Below are 19,556 nucleotides of genomic sequence, written 5' to 3' on the forward strand. Positions count from 1 at the left end.
GCAGGGCAGGCGTGTGCAGGGCAGGCGTGCACAGGGCAGGCGTGTGCAGGGGAGGTGTGTGCAAGGAAAGCGAATGTGCAAGGCAGGCATGAGGCAGGCAGGCATGTGCAGGGCAGGTGTGTGCAGGGCAGGTGTGTGCAGGGCAGGCGAGTTTGCAGGGCAGGTGTGTGTAGGGGAGGCATGTGCAGGGCAGGTGTGTGTAGGGAAGGAGTGTGCAGGGCAGGTGTGTGTAGGGGAGGTGTGTGCAGGGCAGGTGTGTGCAGGGGAGGCGAGTTTGCAGGGCAGGTGTGTGTAGGGGAGGCGAGTTTGCAGGGCAGGTGTGTGTAAGGGAGGCGTGTGCAGGGCAGGTGTGTGTAGGGGAGGCGTGTGCAGGGCAGGTGTGTGTAGGGGAGGTGTGTGCAGGGCAGGTGTGTGTAGGGGAGGCGTGTGCAGGGCAGGTGTGTGTAGGGGAGGCGAGTTTGCAGGGCAGGTGTGTGTAGGGGAGGCGTGTGCAGGGCAGCTGTGTGTAGGGGAGGTGTGTGCAGGGGAGGTGTGTGCAGGGCAGTTGTGTGCAGGGCAGCTGTGTGCAGGGTAGGCATGTTCAGGGCAGCTGTGTGTAGGGGAGGCGTGTGCAGGGGAGGTGTGTGTAGGGGAGGTGTGTGCAGGGCAGCTGTGTGCAGGGCAGGCGTGTTCAGGGCAGCTGTGTGTAGGGGATGCGTGTGCAGGGCAGGTGTGTGCAGGGGAGGCATGTGCAGGGCAGGTGTGTGTAGGGGAGGTGTGTGCAGGGCAGCTGTGTGCTGGGCAGGCGTGTTCAGGGCAGCTGTGTGTAGGGGATGCGTGTGCAGGGCAGGTGTGTGCAGGGGAGGCGCGTGCAGGGCAGTTGTGTGCAGAGCAGCTGTGTGCAGGGCAGGTGTGTTCAGGGCAGGTGTGTTCAGGGCAGGTGTGTGTAGGGGAGGCGTGTGCAGGGCAGGTGTGTGCAGGGCAGGTGTGTTCAGGGCAGGTTTGTGTAGGGGAGGCATGTGCAGGGCAGGTGTGTGCAGGGCAGGCGTGTTCAGGACAGCTGTGTGTAGGGGATGCATGTGCAGGGCAGGTGTATGCAGGGGAGGCGAGTTTGCAGGGCAGGTGTGTGTAGGGGAGGCGTGTGCAGGGCTGGTGTGTGTAGGGGAGGCATGTGCAGGGCAGGTGTGTGCAGGGCAGGCGTGTTCAGGACAGCTGTGTGTAGGGGATGCATGTGCAGGGCAGGTGTGTGCAGGAGAGGCGAGTTTGTAGGGCAGGTGTGTGCAGGGGAGGCGTGTGCAGGGCAGGTGTGTGTAGGGGAGGCATGTGCAGGGCAGGCGTGTTCAGGACAGCTGTGTGCTGGTGAGGTGTGTGCAGGGCAGTTGTGTGCAGGGGAGGCGTGTGCAGGGCAGGTGTGTTCAGGGGAGGCATGTGCAGGGCAGGTGTGTGTAGGGGAGGCGTGTGCAGGGGAGGTGTGTGCAGGGCAGGTGTGTGTAGGGGAGGCGTGTGCAGGGCAGGTGTGTGTAGGGGAGGTGTGTGCAGGGCAGGTGTGTGTAGGGGAGGCGAGTTTGCAGGGCAGGTGTGTGTAGGGGAGGTGTGTGCAGGGCAGCTGTGTGTAGGGGAGGCGTGTGCAGGGGAGGCGTGTGCAGGGCAGCTGTGTGCAGGGCAGGTGTATTCAGGGCAGCTGTGTGTAGGGGAGGCATGTGCAGGGCAGGGGTGTGTAGGGGAGGTGTGTGCAGGGCAGCTGTGTGCAGGGCAGGCGTGTTCAGGGCAGATGTGTGTAGGGGAGGCGTGTGCAGGGCAGTTGTGTGCAGAGCAGCTGTGTGCAGGGCAGGTGTGTTCAGGGCAGCTGTGTGTAGGGGATGCGTGTGCAGGGCAGGTGTGTGCAGGGGAGGCGTGTGCCGGGCAGCTGTGTGTAGGGGAGTAGTGTGCAGGGGAGGCGTGTGCATGGCAGGCCTGTGCAGGAGAGGCCTGTGCAGGGCAGCTGTGTGCAGGGCAGGTGTGTGCAGGGGAGGCGTGTGCAGGGCAGTTGTGTGCAGAGCAGCTGTGTGCAGGGCAGGCGTGTTCAGGGCAGCTGTGTGTAGGGGAGGCGTGTGCAGGGCAGGTGTGTGCAGGGGAGGCGTGTGCAGGCAGCTGTGTGTAGGGGAGTAGTGTGCAGGGGAGGCGTGTGCAGGGCAGGCCTGTGCAGGAGAGGCCTGTGCAGGGCAGCTGTGTGTAGGGGAGGCATGTGCAGGGGAGGCATGTGCAGGGCAGGTGTGTGCAGGGCAGGTGTGTGCAGGGCAGGCGTGAGGCAGGCAGGCATGTGCAGGGCAGGTGTGTGCAGGACAGGTGTGAGGCAGGGCAGGCATGTGCAAGGGAGGCGTGTGCAGGGCAGGCGTGTGCAGGGCAGGCGTGTGCAGGGCTGTTGTGTGCAGGGCAGGTGTGTGCAGGAGAGGCGAGTGTGCAGGTCAGGTGTGTGTAGGGGAGGCGTGTGCAGGGCAGGTGTGTGCAGGGGAGGTGTGTGCAGGGCAGGTGTGTGCAGGGCAGGTGTGTGCAGGGCAGGTGTGTGCAGGGGAGGTGTATGCAGGGGAGGCGAGTTTGCAGGGCAGGCGTGTTCAGCACAGCTGTGTGTAGGGGATGTGTGTGCAGGGCAGGTGTGTGTAGGGGAGGCATGTGCAGGGCAGGTGTGTGTAGGGGACATGTGTGCAGGGCAGCTGTGTGCAGGGCAGGCATGTTCAGCACAGCTGTGTGTAGGGGATGAGTGTGCAGGGGAGGCGTGTGCAGGGCAGGTGTGTGCAGGGGAGGCGTGTGCAGGGCAGGTGTGTGCAGGGGAGGCGAGTTTGCAGGGCAGGTGTGTGTAGGGGAGGCGTGTGCAGGGCAGGTGTGTGTAGGGGAGGTGTGTGCAGGGCAAGTGTGTGTAGGGGAGGCGAGTTTGCAGGGCAGGTGTGTGTAGGGGAGGCGAGTTTGCAGGGCAGCTGTGTGTAGGGGATGCGTGTGCAGGGCAGGTGTGTGCAGGGGAGGCGTGTGCAGGGCAGTTGTGTGCAGAGCAGCTGTGTGCAGGGCAGGCATGTTCAGGGCAGCTGTGTGTAGGGGAGGCGTGTGCAGGGCAGGTGTGTGTAGGGGAGGTGTGTGCAGGGCAGGTGTGTGCAGGGCAGGCGTGTTTAGGGCAGCTGTGTGTAGGGGAGGCGTGTGCAGGGCAGGTGTGTGCAGGGGTGGCGTGTGCAGGGCAGTTGTGTGCAGGGCAGCTGTGTGCAGGGCAGGTGTGTTCAGGGCAGCTGTGTGTAGGGGATGTGTGTGCAGGGCAGGTGTGTGCAGGGGAGGCGTGTGCAGGGTAGTTGTGTGCAGGGCAGCTGTGTGCAGGGCAGGCGTGTTCAGGGCAGCTGTGTGTAGGGGAGGCGTGTGTAGGGGAGGTGTGTGCAGGGCAGGTGTGTGCAGGGCAGGTGTGTGCAGGGGAGGCATGTGCAGGGCAGGTGTGTGCAGGGGAGGCGTGTGCAGGGCAGTTGTGTGCAGGGCAGCTGTAGGCAGGGCAGGCGTTTTCAGGGCAGCTGTGTGTAGGGGAGGCGTGTGCAGGGCAGGTGTGTGCAGGGGAGGCGTGTGCCGGGCAGCTGTGTGGGGGAGGAGTGTGCAGGGGAGGCGTGTGCAGGGCAGGCCTGTGCAGGTCAGGCACATGCAGGGCAGCTGTGTGCAGGGGAGGCGTGTGCAGGGGAGGCGCGTGCAGGGCAGGCGCGTGCAGGGCAGCTGTGTGCAGGGGAGGTGTGTGCAGGGGAGGCGTGTGCAGGGGAGGCCTGTGCAGGGCAGGCGCGTGCAGGGCAGCTGTGTGCAGGGGAGGCGTGTGCAGGGGAGGCGTGTGCAGGGCAGGTTCCTGCATGCTGCACCCCTGTATCAGCAACATGATCCTGGACTACAATGGATCTACCCTCAGATTCTGGAGCAGCCCCTCCTGGCCACACGCTGTACCAGGCCTGGGACCGCCTGTGGGGAGTGGGGACAGGTGGCGGGGAGGGCGCGCCTCGGCCCCAAGCCTGAGCAGCAGCCTCCCCGCAGGCGTGGCCTCCATGCTCGTGTCCTTCGTCGTGGGGCTGTACTACAACACCATCATCGCCTGGGTCATGTGGTACTTCTTCAACTCCTTCCAGGAGCCTCTGCCCTGGAGCCAGTGCCCACTCAACGAGGACAAGACAGGTGCGTCCTCGCAGCAGTCCCAGCCACATCCGTCTCGCCTGTGGGGCAGCCACCGCTCTCATGCAGGCACATGGCCTCATGAAACCCAGCTCAGGTGTGGCAGAAACCTGAGCCCCAAGGCAACAGGGTGTCAAAAAAATGCAGCTCCAGACAAAAGGCCTTAAAAGTGGTGGCTCTTGTGTAGGAGGTGTGGCAGAGGACGAGGCCCTGGGGAGGAAAGTGTGGGAGCCTAGGGGGTGCTGTCCCCACTCTCAGGGCCCCCAGTCACCTGCCCGGAGCTCAGGGTTGCTGGGAGGTTGCTCCCTATCCTCCTGGGAGGGACATGGTGTCAGACCGCCGCCTCCCGCCCCCGCATCTCTGCGTTGCTCTGCACAGATGGGTCTGTCCTGCCCACGTGGGCCCCACATTGCCCTCCCACCTCGGCCCTTGCAGAACCCTCTCTCCCAGGGAGGGAGCATTGGGGGTAGACCCTCTACGTGTGACATGAACTCGGCTCACCGTGGTCCACATGGTGGCCCTGGGACCTGAGCGGCTTGGTCACCAGCAGCTTCTGGGCCAAGCAGCACAGCGGGGCTTCACTGCACACCGCTGCTGAGTCGAGGCTGGCAAGATGGTCCCTGGGGCCGGAATAAGACAGATCTCCCCACAATATGTGAACCCTCACTGCACTCTGGGACTGCCGGGGCCCTTTCCTGCCTCTGGGGATGTAGGTTCTCTGGAATTAGACCACTTCCCCCTTCGAAGGGTTTCACTGCGGTTCCTCGAGTCCAGACAGGCCCACCGTGGTGAGTATGGAGCGGGTGGTTGCAGGCTGGGCCCTGCCCAGGAGCACACATGCTCTGAGGCCCCCATGTCCCTGCCAGGGCTCACACAGGGAGGCGGGAGCAGCGTGAGGTCCAGGGTGCACCTGACTGTTGGGACTGGAGCCTTCTAACCAGTGCACATGTGTAGGCATGTGCGGGGTGTGCAGGTGTGCATGTGTGTGCTGTGTGCATGAGAGCACGTATGTGATGACGTGTATGTGAGGGTGCAGTTGTGCATGTGTGTGTGTGAGTGCATGTGTGTGCACGTGAGCATGAGTGCATGTGTGTGCACATGAGCAGGTGTGCATGTGTGTGCTGTGTGCATGAGCACGTATGTGATGACATGTGAGGGTGCAGTTGTGCATGTGCGTGCACGTGAGCATGAGTGCATGTGTGTGTATGTGTGCATGTGTGTGCACCAGTGTGTGCCTGTGTACATGTGTGTGCATGAGTGCATGTGCATGCACGTGAGCGTGTCTGTGTACATGTGTGCATGTGAGTGCATGCACATGAGCGTGTGAGCCTGTGTACATGTGTTGCTGCGTGAGTGCATGTGTGTGCACGTAAGCATGTGTGCCTGTGTGCACGTGCACGTGTGGGCATGTCACTGATGTCAAGGCCTCTGGCGCGTGGCTGGCCTGTCTTCCAGCTCAGGGCCTGTGGTGTCCATTCTCCCACCTTGGGGGACCCACACCCTGAGCTGTGCGAATGGCCCTCTCCCCAGGGTACGTGGATGAGTGTGCCAGGAGCTCCCCTGTGGACTACTTCTGGTACCGAGAGACGCTCAACATCTCCACGTCCATCAGCGACTCGGGCTCCGTCCAGTGGTGGATGCTGCTGTGCCTGGCCTGCGCGTGGAGTATTCTGTACATGTGCACCATCCGTGGCATCGAGACCACCGGGAAGGTACCGCGCGGGCCCGGCCAGGCGGTCAGTGCTCCGGAGGGCGGGTGCAGGCAGCCCTGCCTCTGCTGGCCGCACCCCAGAACCCAGCTCTGGGGGTCTCAGGCTCTGTCTTTCCCCAGACCCCACCGACGGTGCTGCCTCTGCCCTGAGGCTCACCAGCCTGGGTGGGAGGGGCCCTGCCTGCCCTGGGTTTCCTGAAATGCCCAGACTTGGGGCCCCAGGAACTTGGTGCTGGCCCGCTTGACACTCAGCGTTATGCAGGAGTACTGCAAACTGCTGGAAAGAGTTAGACGGTGATGATGGTGAGGATAAAACAGGCTGAAATGGAAGAGTAAGGCTCCATCTTCCCTACGTGGGAATCTGTTGGGACGTCCAGAGTGGCCAGCCCTTTCTCCCAGGGGCCCAGCAGCCTGTGAGGCCCAGCCCCGCTTCCCCACCCGTCCCACATGCCCCACCCACCCTGCCCAACTGCAGGCTGTGTACGTCACCTCCACGCTGCCCTACGTCGTCCTGACCATCTTCCTCATCCGAGGCCTGACGCTGAAGGGCGCCGCCAACGGCATCGTTTTCCTCTTCACACCCAACGTGAGTCCCCGGGGCTGCCCTGGGCTGAGACCCTGGGAGAGGCCTGCCGCCCTGCACCCCTGCCAGCCTCAACGCCAACTCTCACCCACGGAGACAGGCAGCCTGCTGCCCAGCCAGCCCAGGCCTGAGAAGGTCCACTGGGCCAGCAAGGGGCCGGCCTGTCCCTGGGGCCCGGGTCAGCTCCTGGTAGCATGGCTTTGCCCCTACGAGCTGACGGAGCCCCTGCGGGGAAGGAACTAGCTGCTGCCCCCGGGGGCCATGGCCTGGCCTGACCACCCCGACAGCCTTGGCCCTCCCCAGCCTCCCCGGGACCACACCTCCCAGGTCCCCGTGGCCCCGTCCAAGCCGCCAGTAGCTGAGGGTTTCTGTGTGGTGCAGGTCACGGAGCTGGCCAACCCTGTCACCTGGCTGGACGCGGGCGCGCAGGTCTTCTATTCCTTCTCCCTGGCCTTCGGGGGCCTCATATCCTTCTCCAGCTACAACTCTGTGCAGTGAGTGCGGGCATGGCGGGCCTCAGTTTCCCTCTCAGTCCAGGGAGAACTTGCTGGGAGGATGAGAGACAAGGTGGAAAGCGCTCTGTGGCTGTGTGGCTGGGGCCTCTGTGCCCCAGCGGGCCCTTGCCCACCCGCTCAGGGTCTGTGTGAGCTGAGTCTAGAGAGCAGTGCGTGGAGGAGGGTCAGGCCTCCCTGTGAGGAGGGCCAGGAGCCGGGCGCCTGCGGCTTCCCCCACACCTGTCCCTCCACGTGCCTGGTACGGGCCCCTCCTGTGCTCTCCCCAGACCCCTGCTCCACGCCCACATCGCTCCCAGCCCACCCCTCGGCATCCCAGGTCCCCAGACGTGTGACACCTCTGCCACCCTCCACATCCCCCACCAAGGCCAGGTCCTTCCACTGCACCCTCCCCCACACCTCTGCACTTCCCAATGCCCCCAGGACGGGTGTGTACCCTGGAGTCCCCAGCAGCCTCTGGGAGGAGCGCAGCTGCGGTCAGTTCATTTCCACTCACATTTATGAAGCACATACTGTGTGCCCGACCTGGTGCATCAGGACCCGTCCTCAGTGACCTGAGCCCCTGCAGGTTGACAAGCAAGCACAGAAATCATCCTGTGTGGTGACCAGAATCTCAGAGCAGAAGGGGTGGGGGGGTGAAGGAGGACTCCTAGGGGTCAGGGTGCCCCTCTAGGCTGGGAAGGTGTGATTGGAGTCAGACACAGGGGCCCTCAGTGCAAGGGGGCGGGGCCTGGGTATGGAGGGCGGGGCCGGGGTAGGGAGGGTGGGGCCTGGGTGTGGAGGGCGGGGCCTGGGCATGGGGGGGGCTTGGCAGGTGTAGCGCCCGGGCAGGAAGGCTGGGAAGCAGAGGGAGGTGCGCTCGGAGGCATGTGCAAGATGGGGGTGGGGGCAGAGGGTGTTGGAGGGACAGGAAAGACTGGAGTCACTGTGCCAGCACTGGGTGGAGCAGCGAAGCCCACCCAGGCCTCAGGAGCTTCCCCGGGTGCCTAGGGCAGGTGCTAGGAGAGCCCTGGGCACTGCAGGCAGCTGGAGCAGGGCGGCATCGGGCTTGAGAACGCTGACTTTGTGTGGAGTGGGTGAGGTGGAACCGAGGGTGAATTATTTTATAACAGCTTTATTCAGGTCACTTGCATACCACACAATCCTCCCATTTGGAGTGCACGGTCCAGCGGTCTTAAGTACACTCACAGAGCTGTGAAGCCAGCCATCACCACTGTCCAGTTTTAGAACATTCCAATCACAGCAAAAGCCCCGCATATGTGAGCAGCGGCTCCCCAGTGCCCTGCCCTCCTGCCCCGGGGAAGCGCTGATGCGCTCTCTGCCTCTGTGGCTCTGCCTGGTCAGGACGTTTCCTGCGAATGGGGTGGTCGCCACGGCCCTATTCTGATCCCTGCCTGGGGCACGATATCCTCAAGGCTCCGCCCATCACAGCTGGCATCAGGGCGCCATTCCTGTTTAGGCTGGGCGATGCTTCACGGTGTGCACAGACCACGGTGTCTGCATCATCTGTCCGTGGACGTTGTCAGCGTTATGGCTATAGTGAATCATGCTGCCGTGAGCCCGAGTGTGCGAGTTCCTGTGGACGCATGCTTTTGTTCTCCTGCGTGTGCACCTCCGAGTGAGCTGCTGTGTCGTGCGGGCTCCGTGGGCAGCTCCTCCAGGAGCTGTCAGGATGCTTTCCCCAGTGGCTGCACCACTCACGTTCCCACCCACGTGTAGGAAGCTCCAATTTCCCCAACAGTTGTTATTGTCTGACTTCTGTTTCTGGCCCACCCAGCAGGTGTGCGGTGAGGTCTCGCTGCAGTTTGATTGGCATTTCCCTGAGGCTAACGTATTCGGCCTTTGATGGAAGCATCTAGAAGGATGTTGTCAGCATCAGCTGAAACTGGAAGGGTGGAGCCAGCTGGCTGGGTTGGGTCAGGGAGGTTGGGGCTTGAGTGCAGGACATGCTGGGTGCAGGCTGCATTTAGGAAATGGTGAGGCCTCAGCCGCCGAACAGCCAGACAGGGCGCCTAGGGTGGGGGCTAGGGAGAATGGGTGTGAGGTCTTTGGCCTGGAGCTGTCCCTAGAGGACTGACAGAGGTTACCACAGGCATGAGGGGAGGGAAGAGACCTGAGCTCTATAACCAGAGTGATCTGGGGAATCAGGAGCAGTCAGAGCCCCGGGCAGCCCCTAAGCTGAGGCTGGGTCAGCAGGGGACCAGGCACTGCCCCGGGGCCACCTCTGCAGCCCCTGAGCCTGCTCCGAGTGGGGCTGGGGCTCCGGCTGCCTCCCCGCCTCGCTCAGCGGCTCAGCCTCTCTCTCCTGGGCGCATGCTCTGGACGAGATGCGGGTTCTGCCCCGAGCCGTGTCCTGACCTGGGGCCCCATCGCTGGCCACCATGACGCTGCTCTCGTCCTCAGCAACAACTGCCAGATGGACTCGGTGATCGTGTCCATCATTAACGGCTTCACGTCGGTGTACGCGGCCACAGTGGTCTACTCCGTCATCGGCTTCCGCGCCACACAGCGCTATGACGACTGCTTCGACACGTGAGTTGCCGTCCCTGCTTCCGTCCGCCGTCCCGGCGCCTGGGCTGCGCCTCCAGGAAGCCTCCCAGCCTCTCCGGCCCCGACTGGCCATCAGCCTCGATCTCACCTACAGGAACATCCTGACCCTCATGAACGGGTTCGACCTGGCAGAAGGCAGCGTGACCCCGGAGAACTTCACAGAGATGCAGCGGCTGTGCAACGACACCGACCCCGCGGCCTACGCGCAGCTGGTGTTCCAGACGTGCGACATGAACTCCTTCCTCTCGGAGGTAGGCCTGTCCCCGCGGTAGAGGCAGGGAGAGGGCAGCCCTTGCTGGCACCCGAGAGTCTGGCTGCCCTGGGCCCCTGGCCTGTGGAGGGCGTGGATGCCGAGCTTCAGCCGGGAGGCCCAGTTCCTGCTGTCTGCCCTGCCTGGCACCCGGGTCTTCAGTCCCAGCTGCCAGAGTCTGCCGGGCCATGAGATTTCACTTCCGCGGCTCCCGTTACAGTCAGAGGCAGGAGCCGGGAAAATCGGGCTGCCTCCATTCTCTCCCATCAGACACACAGAACACCCCGGGGGGCCGCCTGTGTTACGACGACGTCTATAAACATTGGAAGGGTTATTGCAGCCGTTTTTGAACTTGTGAGGCCACCAGGGCCTGTCTCCTGCGGCTGAGGCTCCTCCCTGTAACGAGGGCTTTTGAACACTGTTTCCAGTCAGTGAAGTTTAGACGTTCATACGGTTAAAGGTCAACATTTGCTGATTTTAATCACGCGGTTTTCTTTTGGGGAGCCCCCCCATATTTTGCGGGCATTAGGCGCTTCAGGACCCAGCGCTGCTTCTCCGGTGGCCTCTGGGAGAAGAGCTGGATACAGGGAGCCATTTCCAAGCCAGCCGGAGCCAGGCAGAGGCCTCCCCTGTTCCACCAACCGCAGGAGGCCTCTGAGTGCAGGAAGCGCAGGCAGGAGGAACCCGGCAGGGCTGTCCAGTCTAAATTTCTTTTTCACAAGCAACTTTAGCATGGTGTAATCATGCACCGTGAAACTCACCATTTCAGTGCATTGCACAGCTGTGTGCAGCTCCCCCGTCCGACGCCAGCAAGGTGTCTGTTTGCTGTCGTTCCCCACCCCGGGGCCCCAGGCGCCCCTCCGCTGTTCTGCCTCAACCCACCTGCCTTTATTAGAAACGCCACAGAAATAAACCCCATGGTGCGCGACCGCTGGCAGGCCTGCTCTCGGCAGTGGGTGCAGAGGAGCGCCAGCATTGCTGCAGGTCAGAGCCTCCAGCCTGGGGCCTCCCCCGCGCCGCCTCCCTGCACCTCCTCCCTGCACCTCCTCCCGCCTCTCACCTCCTCCCACCTCCCTGCACCTCCTCCCGCCTCTCACCTCCTCCCACCTCCCACCTCCTCCCGCCTCCCTACACCTCTTCCCACCTCCCACCTCCTCCCGCCTCCCTACACCTCTTCCCACCTCTCACCTCCTCCCGCCTCTCACCTCCTCCCACCTCCCACCTCCTCCCGCCTCCCTACACCTCTTCCCACCTCCCACCTCCTCCCGCCTCCCTACACCTCTTCCCACCTCTCACCTCCTCCCGCCTCTCACCTCCTCCCACCTCCCACCTCCTCCCGCCTCCCTACACCTCTTCCCACCTCCCACCTCCTCCCGCCTCCCACCTCCTCCCGCCTCCCTACACCTCTTCCCACCTCCCACCTCCTCCCGCCTCCCTACACCTCTTCCCACCTCTCACCTCCTCCCGCCTCTCACCTCCTCCCACCTCCCACCTCCTCCCGCCTCCCTACACCTCTTCCCACCTCCCACCTCCTCCCGCCTCCCTACACCTCTTCCCACCTCTCACCTCCTCCCGCCTCTCACCTCCTCCCACCTCCCACCTCCTCCCGCCTCCCTACACCTCTTCCCACCTCTCACCTCCTCCCGCCTCCCACCTCCTCCCGCCTCCCTACACCTCTTCCCACCTCCCACCTCCTCCCGCCTCCCTACACCTCCTCCCACCTCCCACCTCATCCCGCCTCCGTACACCTCCTCCCACCTCTCACCTCCTCCCGCCTCCCTACACCTCCTCCCACCTCCCACCTCATCCCGCCTCCGTACACCTCCTCCCACCTCCCACCTCCTCCCGCCTCCCTACACCTCTTCCCACCTCTCACCTCCTCCCGCCTCTCACCTCCTCCCACCTCCCACCTCCTCCCGCCTCCCTACACCTCTTCCCACCTCTCACCTCCTCCCGCCTCCCACCTCCTCCCGCCTCCCTACACCTCTTCCCACCTCCCACCTCCTCCCGCCTCCCTACACCTCCTCCCACCTCCCACCTCATCCCGCCTCCGTACACCTCCTCCCACCTCTCACCTCATCCCGCCTCCCTACACCTCCTCCCACCTCCCACCTCCTCCCGCCTCCCTACACCTCCTCCCACCTCCCACCTCCTCCCGCCTCCCTACACCTCTTCCCACCTCTCACCTCCTCCCGCCTCCCACCTCCTCCCACCTCCCTACACCTCTTCCCAGCTCCCACCTCCTCCTGCCTCCCTACACCTCTTCCCACCTCTCACCTCCTCCCACCTCCCACCTCCTCCTGCCTCCCTACACCTCTTCCCACCTCTCACCTCCTCCCGCCTCCTGATGCCTCCCTGCAGTCGTCCCACCTTCACCTCCTCAAGCCTCTCGGGTCCTCCTGCTTCCCACCCTGCGCTGAAGAGCAGGCGCCTTGTATGCGTGTGCTGCTGCCTGCTTCTGACAATTTCCTTCTAAACTCTTCAGAGCCCTCCATGAGCCATGTCCTGCTGCGTAAGGGGTTCCGCTCTCGTCCCTGGAAATCACATAGATGTTTTAAGTGGCTGTAGGGGACCCTGTCTTCGGATGAGTCCTTGAGACCTCCCACATCCAATCCCTGCAGGGAGCCCCACTGAGCTGGGCGGGTCTCTCAGCCTCATGGGTGGAGGTTTTTCTCTGGAGATTCCACAGCCAGGACCGCCGATCACCAGGAACCGTGATGGGCTGGCACCTGGCTCTCGGTGACGGTCTGTGGCCAGACACAGGGGCAGAGGGTCAGGCCTAGGGCCTCCAGATGGTGGTGACTTGGTGGTTCTCACCTGAGAGCCTGCCTGTGGGCACAGCCTGCTCTAACCCGGCCGGTGGCCACCTGACTTCTGAGCATGTCCCGAGCATGTGTTTATTAATAGGCAACTTGTGAAACGCCTCGTTTCCAGGGCTCAGCTGCACTGGGTCACAGCTGTGCGATCTCAGAAGCTCCCTGGGTCGGGAGAGCCTGTCCGTGGGTGGAACGGGGCTCCAAGCGCTGCTTGCTGAAGGGCTCCTCTTACTAGTCCTGATGCATAGTTCAGCTTTTAAAAACATACTTTGAGCCTAAAAGACAAGATCCAGAAATTTCTCGACAGCTCAGACCTGCCCGCCCCGTGCTGCGTGGCTTGGCCGGTAGAGTGGGGTGCACAGAACCTCAGGCCGGGAGGAGAGGGAGCCCGCCGCGGGCAGAGGCCCTGGTGACTGTGTGCCATCCGTGCAGGGTGTGGAGGGCACAGGCCTGGCCTTCATCATCTTCACTGAAGCCATCACCAAGATGCCAGTGTCCCCACTGTGGTCCGTGCTCTTCTTCGTCATGCTCTTCTGCCTCGGGCTGTCATCGATGTTTGGGAACATGGAGGGTGTGGTTGTGCCTCTGCAGGACCTCAAGGTCATACCCCCGAAGTGGCCCAAGGAGCTGCTCACAGGTGCGTGTCAGTCTGGTGGGTTCCTGTGGCAATGGTGCCAGCTGTGAGGTGGCAGTCTCTGGGTGTGTGGGCAGCTCTGTCCCCCAGGCCTGTGAGCAGCTCTGTCCGCCCGGCCTGCAGGCCTCATCTGCCTGGGGACCTTCCTCATTGGCATCATCTTCACGCTGAACTCCGGCCAGTACTGGCTCTCCCTGCTGGACAGCTACGCTGGCTCCATTCCCCTGCTCATCATCGCCTTCTGCGAGATGTTCGCTGTGGTCTACGTGTATGGCGTGGACAGGTAGGGGCCATGGTGGGGACAGGCGCCTCCAATGCAGAAAAGCCAGGTCACAGGGCATTCCTGTGAGGGAGGAGCCAGCCATGTTCCGGGTCCAGAGCGAGAGGCTATGACTCGGGGCCTCGGCTGGCCGTGGAGGCTGGTATAGGCCTGCCCTGGCAGGAGCAGAGGGCATCAGCAGGGCCCCGGCGTGCCAGTAGTGGGAGCTCTGTGCTGCTGGGAGCCAGAAGCCTGGTGGAGCCCAGACATTGGCGGTGCCCACCCAGGAAGCCAGAGCTGTCTGTTCGAAGCCACTGCAGGGCCTGTGGCTGGGACGTCCTCTGTGTGTGTGTGTGTGTGTGTGTGTGTGTGTGTGTGTGTGTGTGTGGCGGGGTGCCTTATTTCCCTGGTGCCCCAGGCCTTTCTAGCGGGCAGAGAGGTTCCAGCAGTGCAATAGAGCCTCAGACAAGGGAAGGCAGGGACACAGACACCGTCAGCCGTCCACTCAGCCAAACATCCCGGGCACTGGCTGCCACTGCCGGGCAGGACCTGGAAGATGGGGCTCTTGGTGGCAACAGCTTTAGAAATGATCTGGCAGGACCAGGCATGGCGGCTCACGCCAGTAATCCCAGTACTTTGGGAGGCCAAGGTGGGCGGATCACTTGAGGTTGGGAGTTCAAGACCAGCCTGACCAACATGGTGAAACCCCGTCTCTACTAATAATACAAAAATTAGCCAGGCATGGTGGCACATGCCTGTAATCCCAGCTACTCAGGAGGCTGAGGCAGGAGAACCGCTTGAACTCGGGAGGTGGAGGCTGCAGTGAGCTGAGATTGTACCACTTCCCTCCAGCCTGGGCGACAGAGTGAGGCTCCATCTCAAAAAAGAAAAGAAAAGAAATAATTGGACAGACTCAGTTAACACCGAGCAGGCACAGCCCTGCAGGAAGCCTGTCCTGTGTCCCCGGCAGTGGGATTTGTAGGACACAGGGGCAGGAAGTGCTTCAGCACTGGGTGAGTGAGGACAGAGCTCACACCAGCCCAGGGCAGCCGTGGGGAAGGCTGAGGGACACGGGCCCGCCAGCTACGCCGTTCTAACCACAGGCAGATGTTGGCAAAGAACGTTCAGGCCCCGACGTGGGGATTAGCTGCAGGCTGGCACTGCAGGGTGTGAAGTGCATGCGTAACAGTCTAAATGTTGAGCACGTGGGACCAGCTCCTCCTCACATGCTTCTGGGGGCACCGGGAGTGCCCCCCCAGACACTGCAGTCCTGGGACCGGCTTGGGTGAACCTCCTGCTTTCTCCATCTTAATTTCTTCAGAGGATGAACTCCTTTCACAGAAGAGGGTTCAGCGGAGGATGGGCATTGAGGGTGGGGAAGGTGTGGGGTTTTCTGACTTCAGGGTGCTGCTAAGGAGAAGCTGGGGTGCTGGCAGTGCTCCCTCCTCCATCCCCCATTCTGCACTGGTGACACGGGTGAGGGCAAAGCTGCTGGCCATGCCCGCAGAGGGTCTGCTTGAGGAGGCGCCCAGGGCCAGGATGGAGGGCTGGGGCCCTGGCATGGGGAAGCCGGGCACCTCGCAGCATGACGCCATCTGTCGGGGCAGCAGAACGCACAGAAACCTTGGCGAGCTGACGTCCTGCTGGTGGCACCAAGAGCAGGCTGTCCACAGCCGCCTCTGGCCTCGCTTGGCAGGTTCAATAAGGACATCGAGTTCATGATCGGCCACAAGCCCAACATCTTCTGGCAAGTCACGTGGCGCGTGGTCAGCCCCCTGCTCATGCTGGTCATTTTCTTCTTCTTCTTCGTGGTCAAGGTCAACGAGGAGCTGACCTACAGCATCTGGGATCCTGGCTACGTACGTGCCCAGGCCGTCTCCTGGGGAGAGCAATGGGAAAGGGGAAAGGAAGGCACACACCCGTGCATGTGGCACGTGCACACACAATACACACACCCAGTTACATGGGCACACACGCTCACACTCAGGGGCAGCCTGGCCACCACCCCACGCATCTGGCTGGATACCCCCTCCATGACACCACGCACGGGATGCTGTGGGCTGGGCCTGCTCATGCCATCCCAGGAGGGAGGTGGGTGGGCTGGGAGGTGGGAGGAGTGAGAAAGGGGAGGCTAGAGGAGCCCCCTGCCACCCCACCGACCCGACAGGACAGGAGGTGAGAGTCATGGGGTGAGGGACCTTTGCCCCAAAGTGAACCCCGCTGGCTCCCGAGGTGCCTACTCACCCACAGGGCTCTCTCCCCAGGAGGAATTTCCCAAATCCCAGAAGATCTCCTACCCGAACTGGGTGTATGCGGTGGTGGTGATCGTGGCCGGGGTACCCTGCCTCACCATCCCTGGCTATGCCATCTACAAGCTCATCAGAAACTACTGCCAGAAGCCAGGGGACCGCCAGGGGCTGGTGAGCACACTGTCCACAGCCTCCGTGAACGGGGACCTGAAGTACTAAGCAGGCCTAGCCCACGGTGTGCCGCACACAGTGGTGTCGGGGAAGGAGGGACCCGCAAGACCCGTGGGGTGGGGGCCAGGCTGCACCTGCGTGTGTGTGAGCATGAGTGTGCTCCTGTGTGAGGGTGTATATTGTAGATGCATGTGCCATGTGGACAGATGTGTGTCGTGTGTGTGCATGTACATGTATGGGCATTGTGTGAGTATGCATGTGTGTGTGCATGGGTGTGTGCGTGCATATGTGTTGCCTGTGTGTGCGCACATGTACATGCACGTACATGTGCATATATGTATCTGCACGTGTATGAGTGTTGCATGTGGTGTGCATTTATACACACCTGTGTATACATGCATGCACATATGCTCATATAATGGGTGTGCACATGCACGTATGTATACATGTGAATGCATATACCTGGATGCAACTGTGTATGTGTTGTACGTGTGTGTGCATGCATGTGTATACACACGTGTATATGTGCATGTATGCATGTGAGGTGTGTACGTGTGAGCATGTGTACATGTGCATATGTGTGTATATGTGTGTGCTGTGTGTATGCATGTCTACACATGTATGTGTATGGTGTGTGCATATGCAGGCATATGTGTGTGTGAGGTGTGTATATGTGAGAGCATGTGTACATGTGTGTGTGTCTGTGTATGTGTGTGTGCTGTCTATACAGGTTTGCATATGTATGTGGTGTGTGCTCATGCGTGTGCATAGGCAGGCATGTGTGAGGTGTGTATATGTGAGAGCATGTGTACATGTGCGTGTGTCTGTGTATGCGTGTGTGCTGTCTATACAGGTTTGCATATGTGTGTGGTGTGTGCTCATGCGTGTGCATATGCAGGCATGTGTGAGGTGTGTATATGTGAGAGCATGGGTACATGTGCGTGTGTCTGTGTATGCGTGTGTGCTGTCTATACAGGTTTGCATATGTGTGTGGTGTGTGCTCATGCGTGTGCATATGCAGGCATGTGTGAGGTGTGTATATGTGAGCATGCGTACACGTGCGTGTGTCTGTGTATGTGTGTGTGCTATCTATACAGGTTTGCATATGTGTGTGGTGTGTGCTCATGCGTGTGCATATGCAGGCATGTGTGAGGTGTGTCTATGTTAGCATGTGTACATGTGTGTGTCTATGTGTGTGTGCTGTGTGTGCTTGTCTATACATGTTTATGTATATGTGTGTGGTATGTGCTCATGTGTGTGTGTGCATACCTGTGTACATGTATGTGCACATATGGATGCATGTGGATATGTGTGTGCACACGTCGATAGGACACACACTGCCATTCAGGGCCCAGCTGCCCTCTGTGCTCATCTTGGCCACAGACACAGGGTCATGTGAGAAGTCGGGGGAGCAGACCACCGGGAATGAGCAGCACCCTGCACTCACCCAGGGGCAGTGGCAGCCGCGCCCAGGGCGGGGAAGCGCCTCTGCTTCTCTCCGTGGCTGGCATCTTGGCTCCTGGGAGCGACTCTTGCTGCCCACCCCTACCTTCCCCTTCCCCTTGCTGTCGACCCTTGACCTGGGGGCTCCTGGGGTCCTGTAGCCCTCGACTGGGAGCAGCCTCTCAGAAGCCGGGGCGGTGGTGCCTGGCAATTTTGAGAAAACTTGGCCGCATCCTCTGGGACCCGGGCTCCAGTTGGCCCCTGCCGAGTCCCTGTTTTCTGGCTGAATGAGTGCCAGCCACTTAATCATTGCTCCTGCCACCTCAAATAGATGAGCAGTTAAATAAAACTCAACTTGGCATAATTCAAGGCAAATACCACTCTGCATTTTCTTAAGAGGACATGAGCTGTGTGAATTTTTAGCCAGCCTTTGGAGAAGACGGGTTACAGGGTAACTTGACCCTGGCTGCCATCCTGGGGCACTCTGTGTGTCCGGGCATCTTCAAGGACCACGCAGCCCCCAGAAGCCTCAAGCCCCTGCGCCATGCAGTGAAGCCCAGCCTGGCACCCGCCCTGCCCCCATCATGGGGTGGGTCTCCATCGGGGTTCAATGTCCTATCTCGGCCAATGACAGTCAGCATTTGGGGCATCCGCTTCAATGGATGGGTCATCTCTGCTTTCCGTGGAAGAATCTGGATGTTTACATTAAACTGATGTTCCGAGAATTCCTACGGACAGGACCGAAAGACGGGTGTGTCCTGGTGTGATGTTCCACCCACAGAGACCTGGTTACACTCGCCCCTTCCATCATCCACCCCGTCCAGCAGCGACTGCACACACCGAGTCCTCCTGCCAGCCTTCCACCCCAGCTGCCTGTCACATGGGGCCCTGGCATCCGAAGACTCCACAGCAGCAGAGGTGGGGGGAACATCGTGACCTCTGCCCCCTGCCTGCTGATGGCTTCAACAGGGTCTCACCTCATCTCTTCCTGCTCTTGGGCCCTCGATCCAGACAATTCTGATCAGTGCCCCATGAATCTGCTGCCCTGCGGCGCCTGCCCAGGAGGCCTGCCAGGCGTGCATAGGCGTGCATCGGTGTGCCCTGGCGTGCGCGGGCGTGCCTTGGCCTGCCTGCCGTAGGACCCTGGGCGGGAGCTCCCGCCTCCTCTATGCCTCCTGATTTGTGCGTCATTTCATAGGTTTCAGTGTCTCTGTAAATGTGGTAGAAACGCAGGTTTTGTTTCTAAATAAACACATACAGTGTCTGTTTCTAAATAAATCCCTTATGTTTAATATTCTCGGCCTAAAAGTGACTGTTGTTCAGTCGTAGAGGGATGAGTGAGCCAGTGACCCCAGAGGGGACGATGGGGATGGCGGGTCCAGCTCCTGCCTTCTCCTGGGGGTCTGGCTTTGGGGCTAGCTCTGAAGAGGCTGTGGCCCAGGCCCGTGGCCTGGTGACAGGGACTGGAAGCTCTTCTCATCTTCTTTCCTTAAACTTTGTCTCACTCAAGAACCTTTCAAAAATGTGTCCACCTGGCCCCTCGCCTGGGACTCAAGTATCTGGAATTGTGGCACACGGTTGAGGGCAAAGCGTCCCGAGGAACAGGGCAATTGCGGGCCTTGGGGCTCTTGGCCTGTCCCTGGCGGAAGTATCCGCAGGGAGGGGCCCCGGAGTCCAGGAGCACCGTTGGGGGCTCCTTAGAGCTGAACTCACCCAGCGTCAGCTCATCAGTCCTCCACCCACGGGTGGGGTGCCCCAGCCCAGGGAGGACTCACCTTTCAGCACCCCCATGCACAGTGGGTGCCTGTCACGCCATCCTGCCCAAGGGTGGCAGTGGGTGTAAGGGCAGCCCCCGATCTCCCAAGAGCAGCTGAGAGGACCCCTGTGGGAATCTGGGCTTCGGGTGGGTGTGGTCGGATCTGAGCTGTTTCTGACAGTGACAGAGAATATACATGTACCTCAGGATCAAAAGCTTAAATAAAGCATCAGAAATTTCAAACAACCAAACTGCCTCGTCTGGGAAGCCCTGGTGTCCGCAACATAAAACGTGAGACTGTCCTTGCAAGCGGCCCCCACGGTGCTGCGGGCAGCGCCAGGCTCCGTGTTTGCCTGGAACACAGGGCATGAGAGAAGGAGCAGAGGATGTGGGTGCCAGGGAGGACCCTGGCGTCAGAGCCAGGGCTGGGCCTGAGTTACCCATTAACGGCTCTCTGCTGGTTTTCCCTGAAGGAAGTGAAAACGTGC

At 61.3% G+C, this 19,556-nt stretch overlaps 1 protein-coding gene across 1 annotated transcript in view; it reads left to right on the plus strand.

The window, feature by feature from the left end:
* Positions 1 to 18,604, plus strand: part of SLC6A19 (solute carrier family 6 member 19) — a 34,452-nt gene extending 15,848 nt beyond the window's left edge. The window contains exons 3-12 of the mRNA XM_064375845.1: positions 4,000 to 4,137; positions 5,665 to 5,846; positions 6,321 to 6,431; positions 6,810 to 6,922; positions 9,344 to 9,472; positions 9,585 to 9,741; positions 12,989 to 13,193; positions 13,314 to 13,473; positions 15,146 to 15,308; positions 15,714 to 18,604. Coding sequence (XP_064231915.1) covers positions 4,000 to 4,137; positions 5,665 to 5,846; positions 6,321 to 6,431; positions 6,810 to 6,922; positions 9,344 to 9,472; positions 9,585 to 9,741; positions 12,989 to 13,193; positions 13,314 to 13,473; positions 15,146 to 15,308; positions 15,714 to 15,917 — 1,562 coding nt within the window. The 3' untranslated portion in view covers positions 15,918 to 18,604. The remainder of the gene's footprint in view (positions 1 to 3,999; positions 4,138 to 5,664; positions 5,847 to 6,320; positions 6,432 to 6,809; positions 6,923 to 9,343; positions 9,473 to 9,584; positions 9,742 to 12,988; positions 13,194 to 13,313; positions 13,474 to 15,145; positions 15,309 to 15,713) is intronic.
* The last annotated feature ends 952 nt before the right edge of the window (positions 18,605 to 19,556 follow it).

The sequence above is a fragment of the Aotus nancymaae genome, unplaced genomic scaffold (genome assembly GCF_030222135.1).
Source record: "Aotus nancymaae isolate 86718 unplaced genomic scaffold, 86718_ANA_hifiasm-v0.15.2.pri h1tg000014l, whole genome shotgun sequence".
NCBI classification, from domain to species: domain Eukaryota; kingdom Metazoa; phylum Chordata; class Mammalia; order Primates; family Aotidae; genus Aotus; species Aotus nancymaae.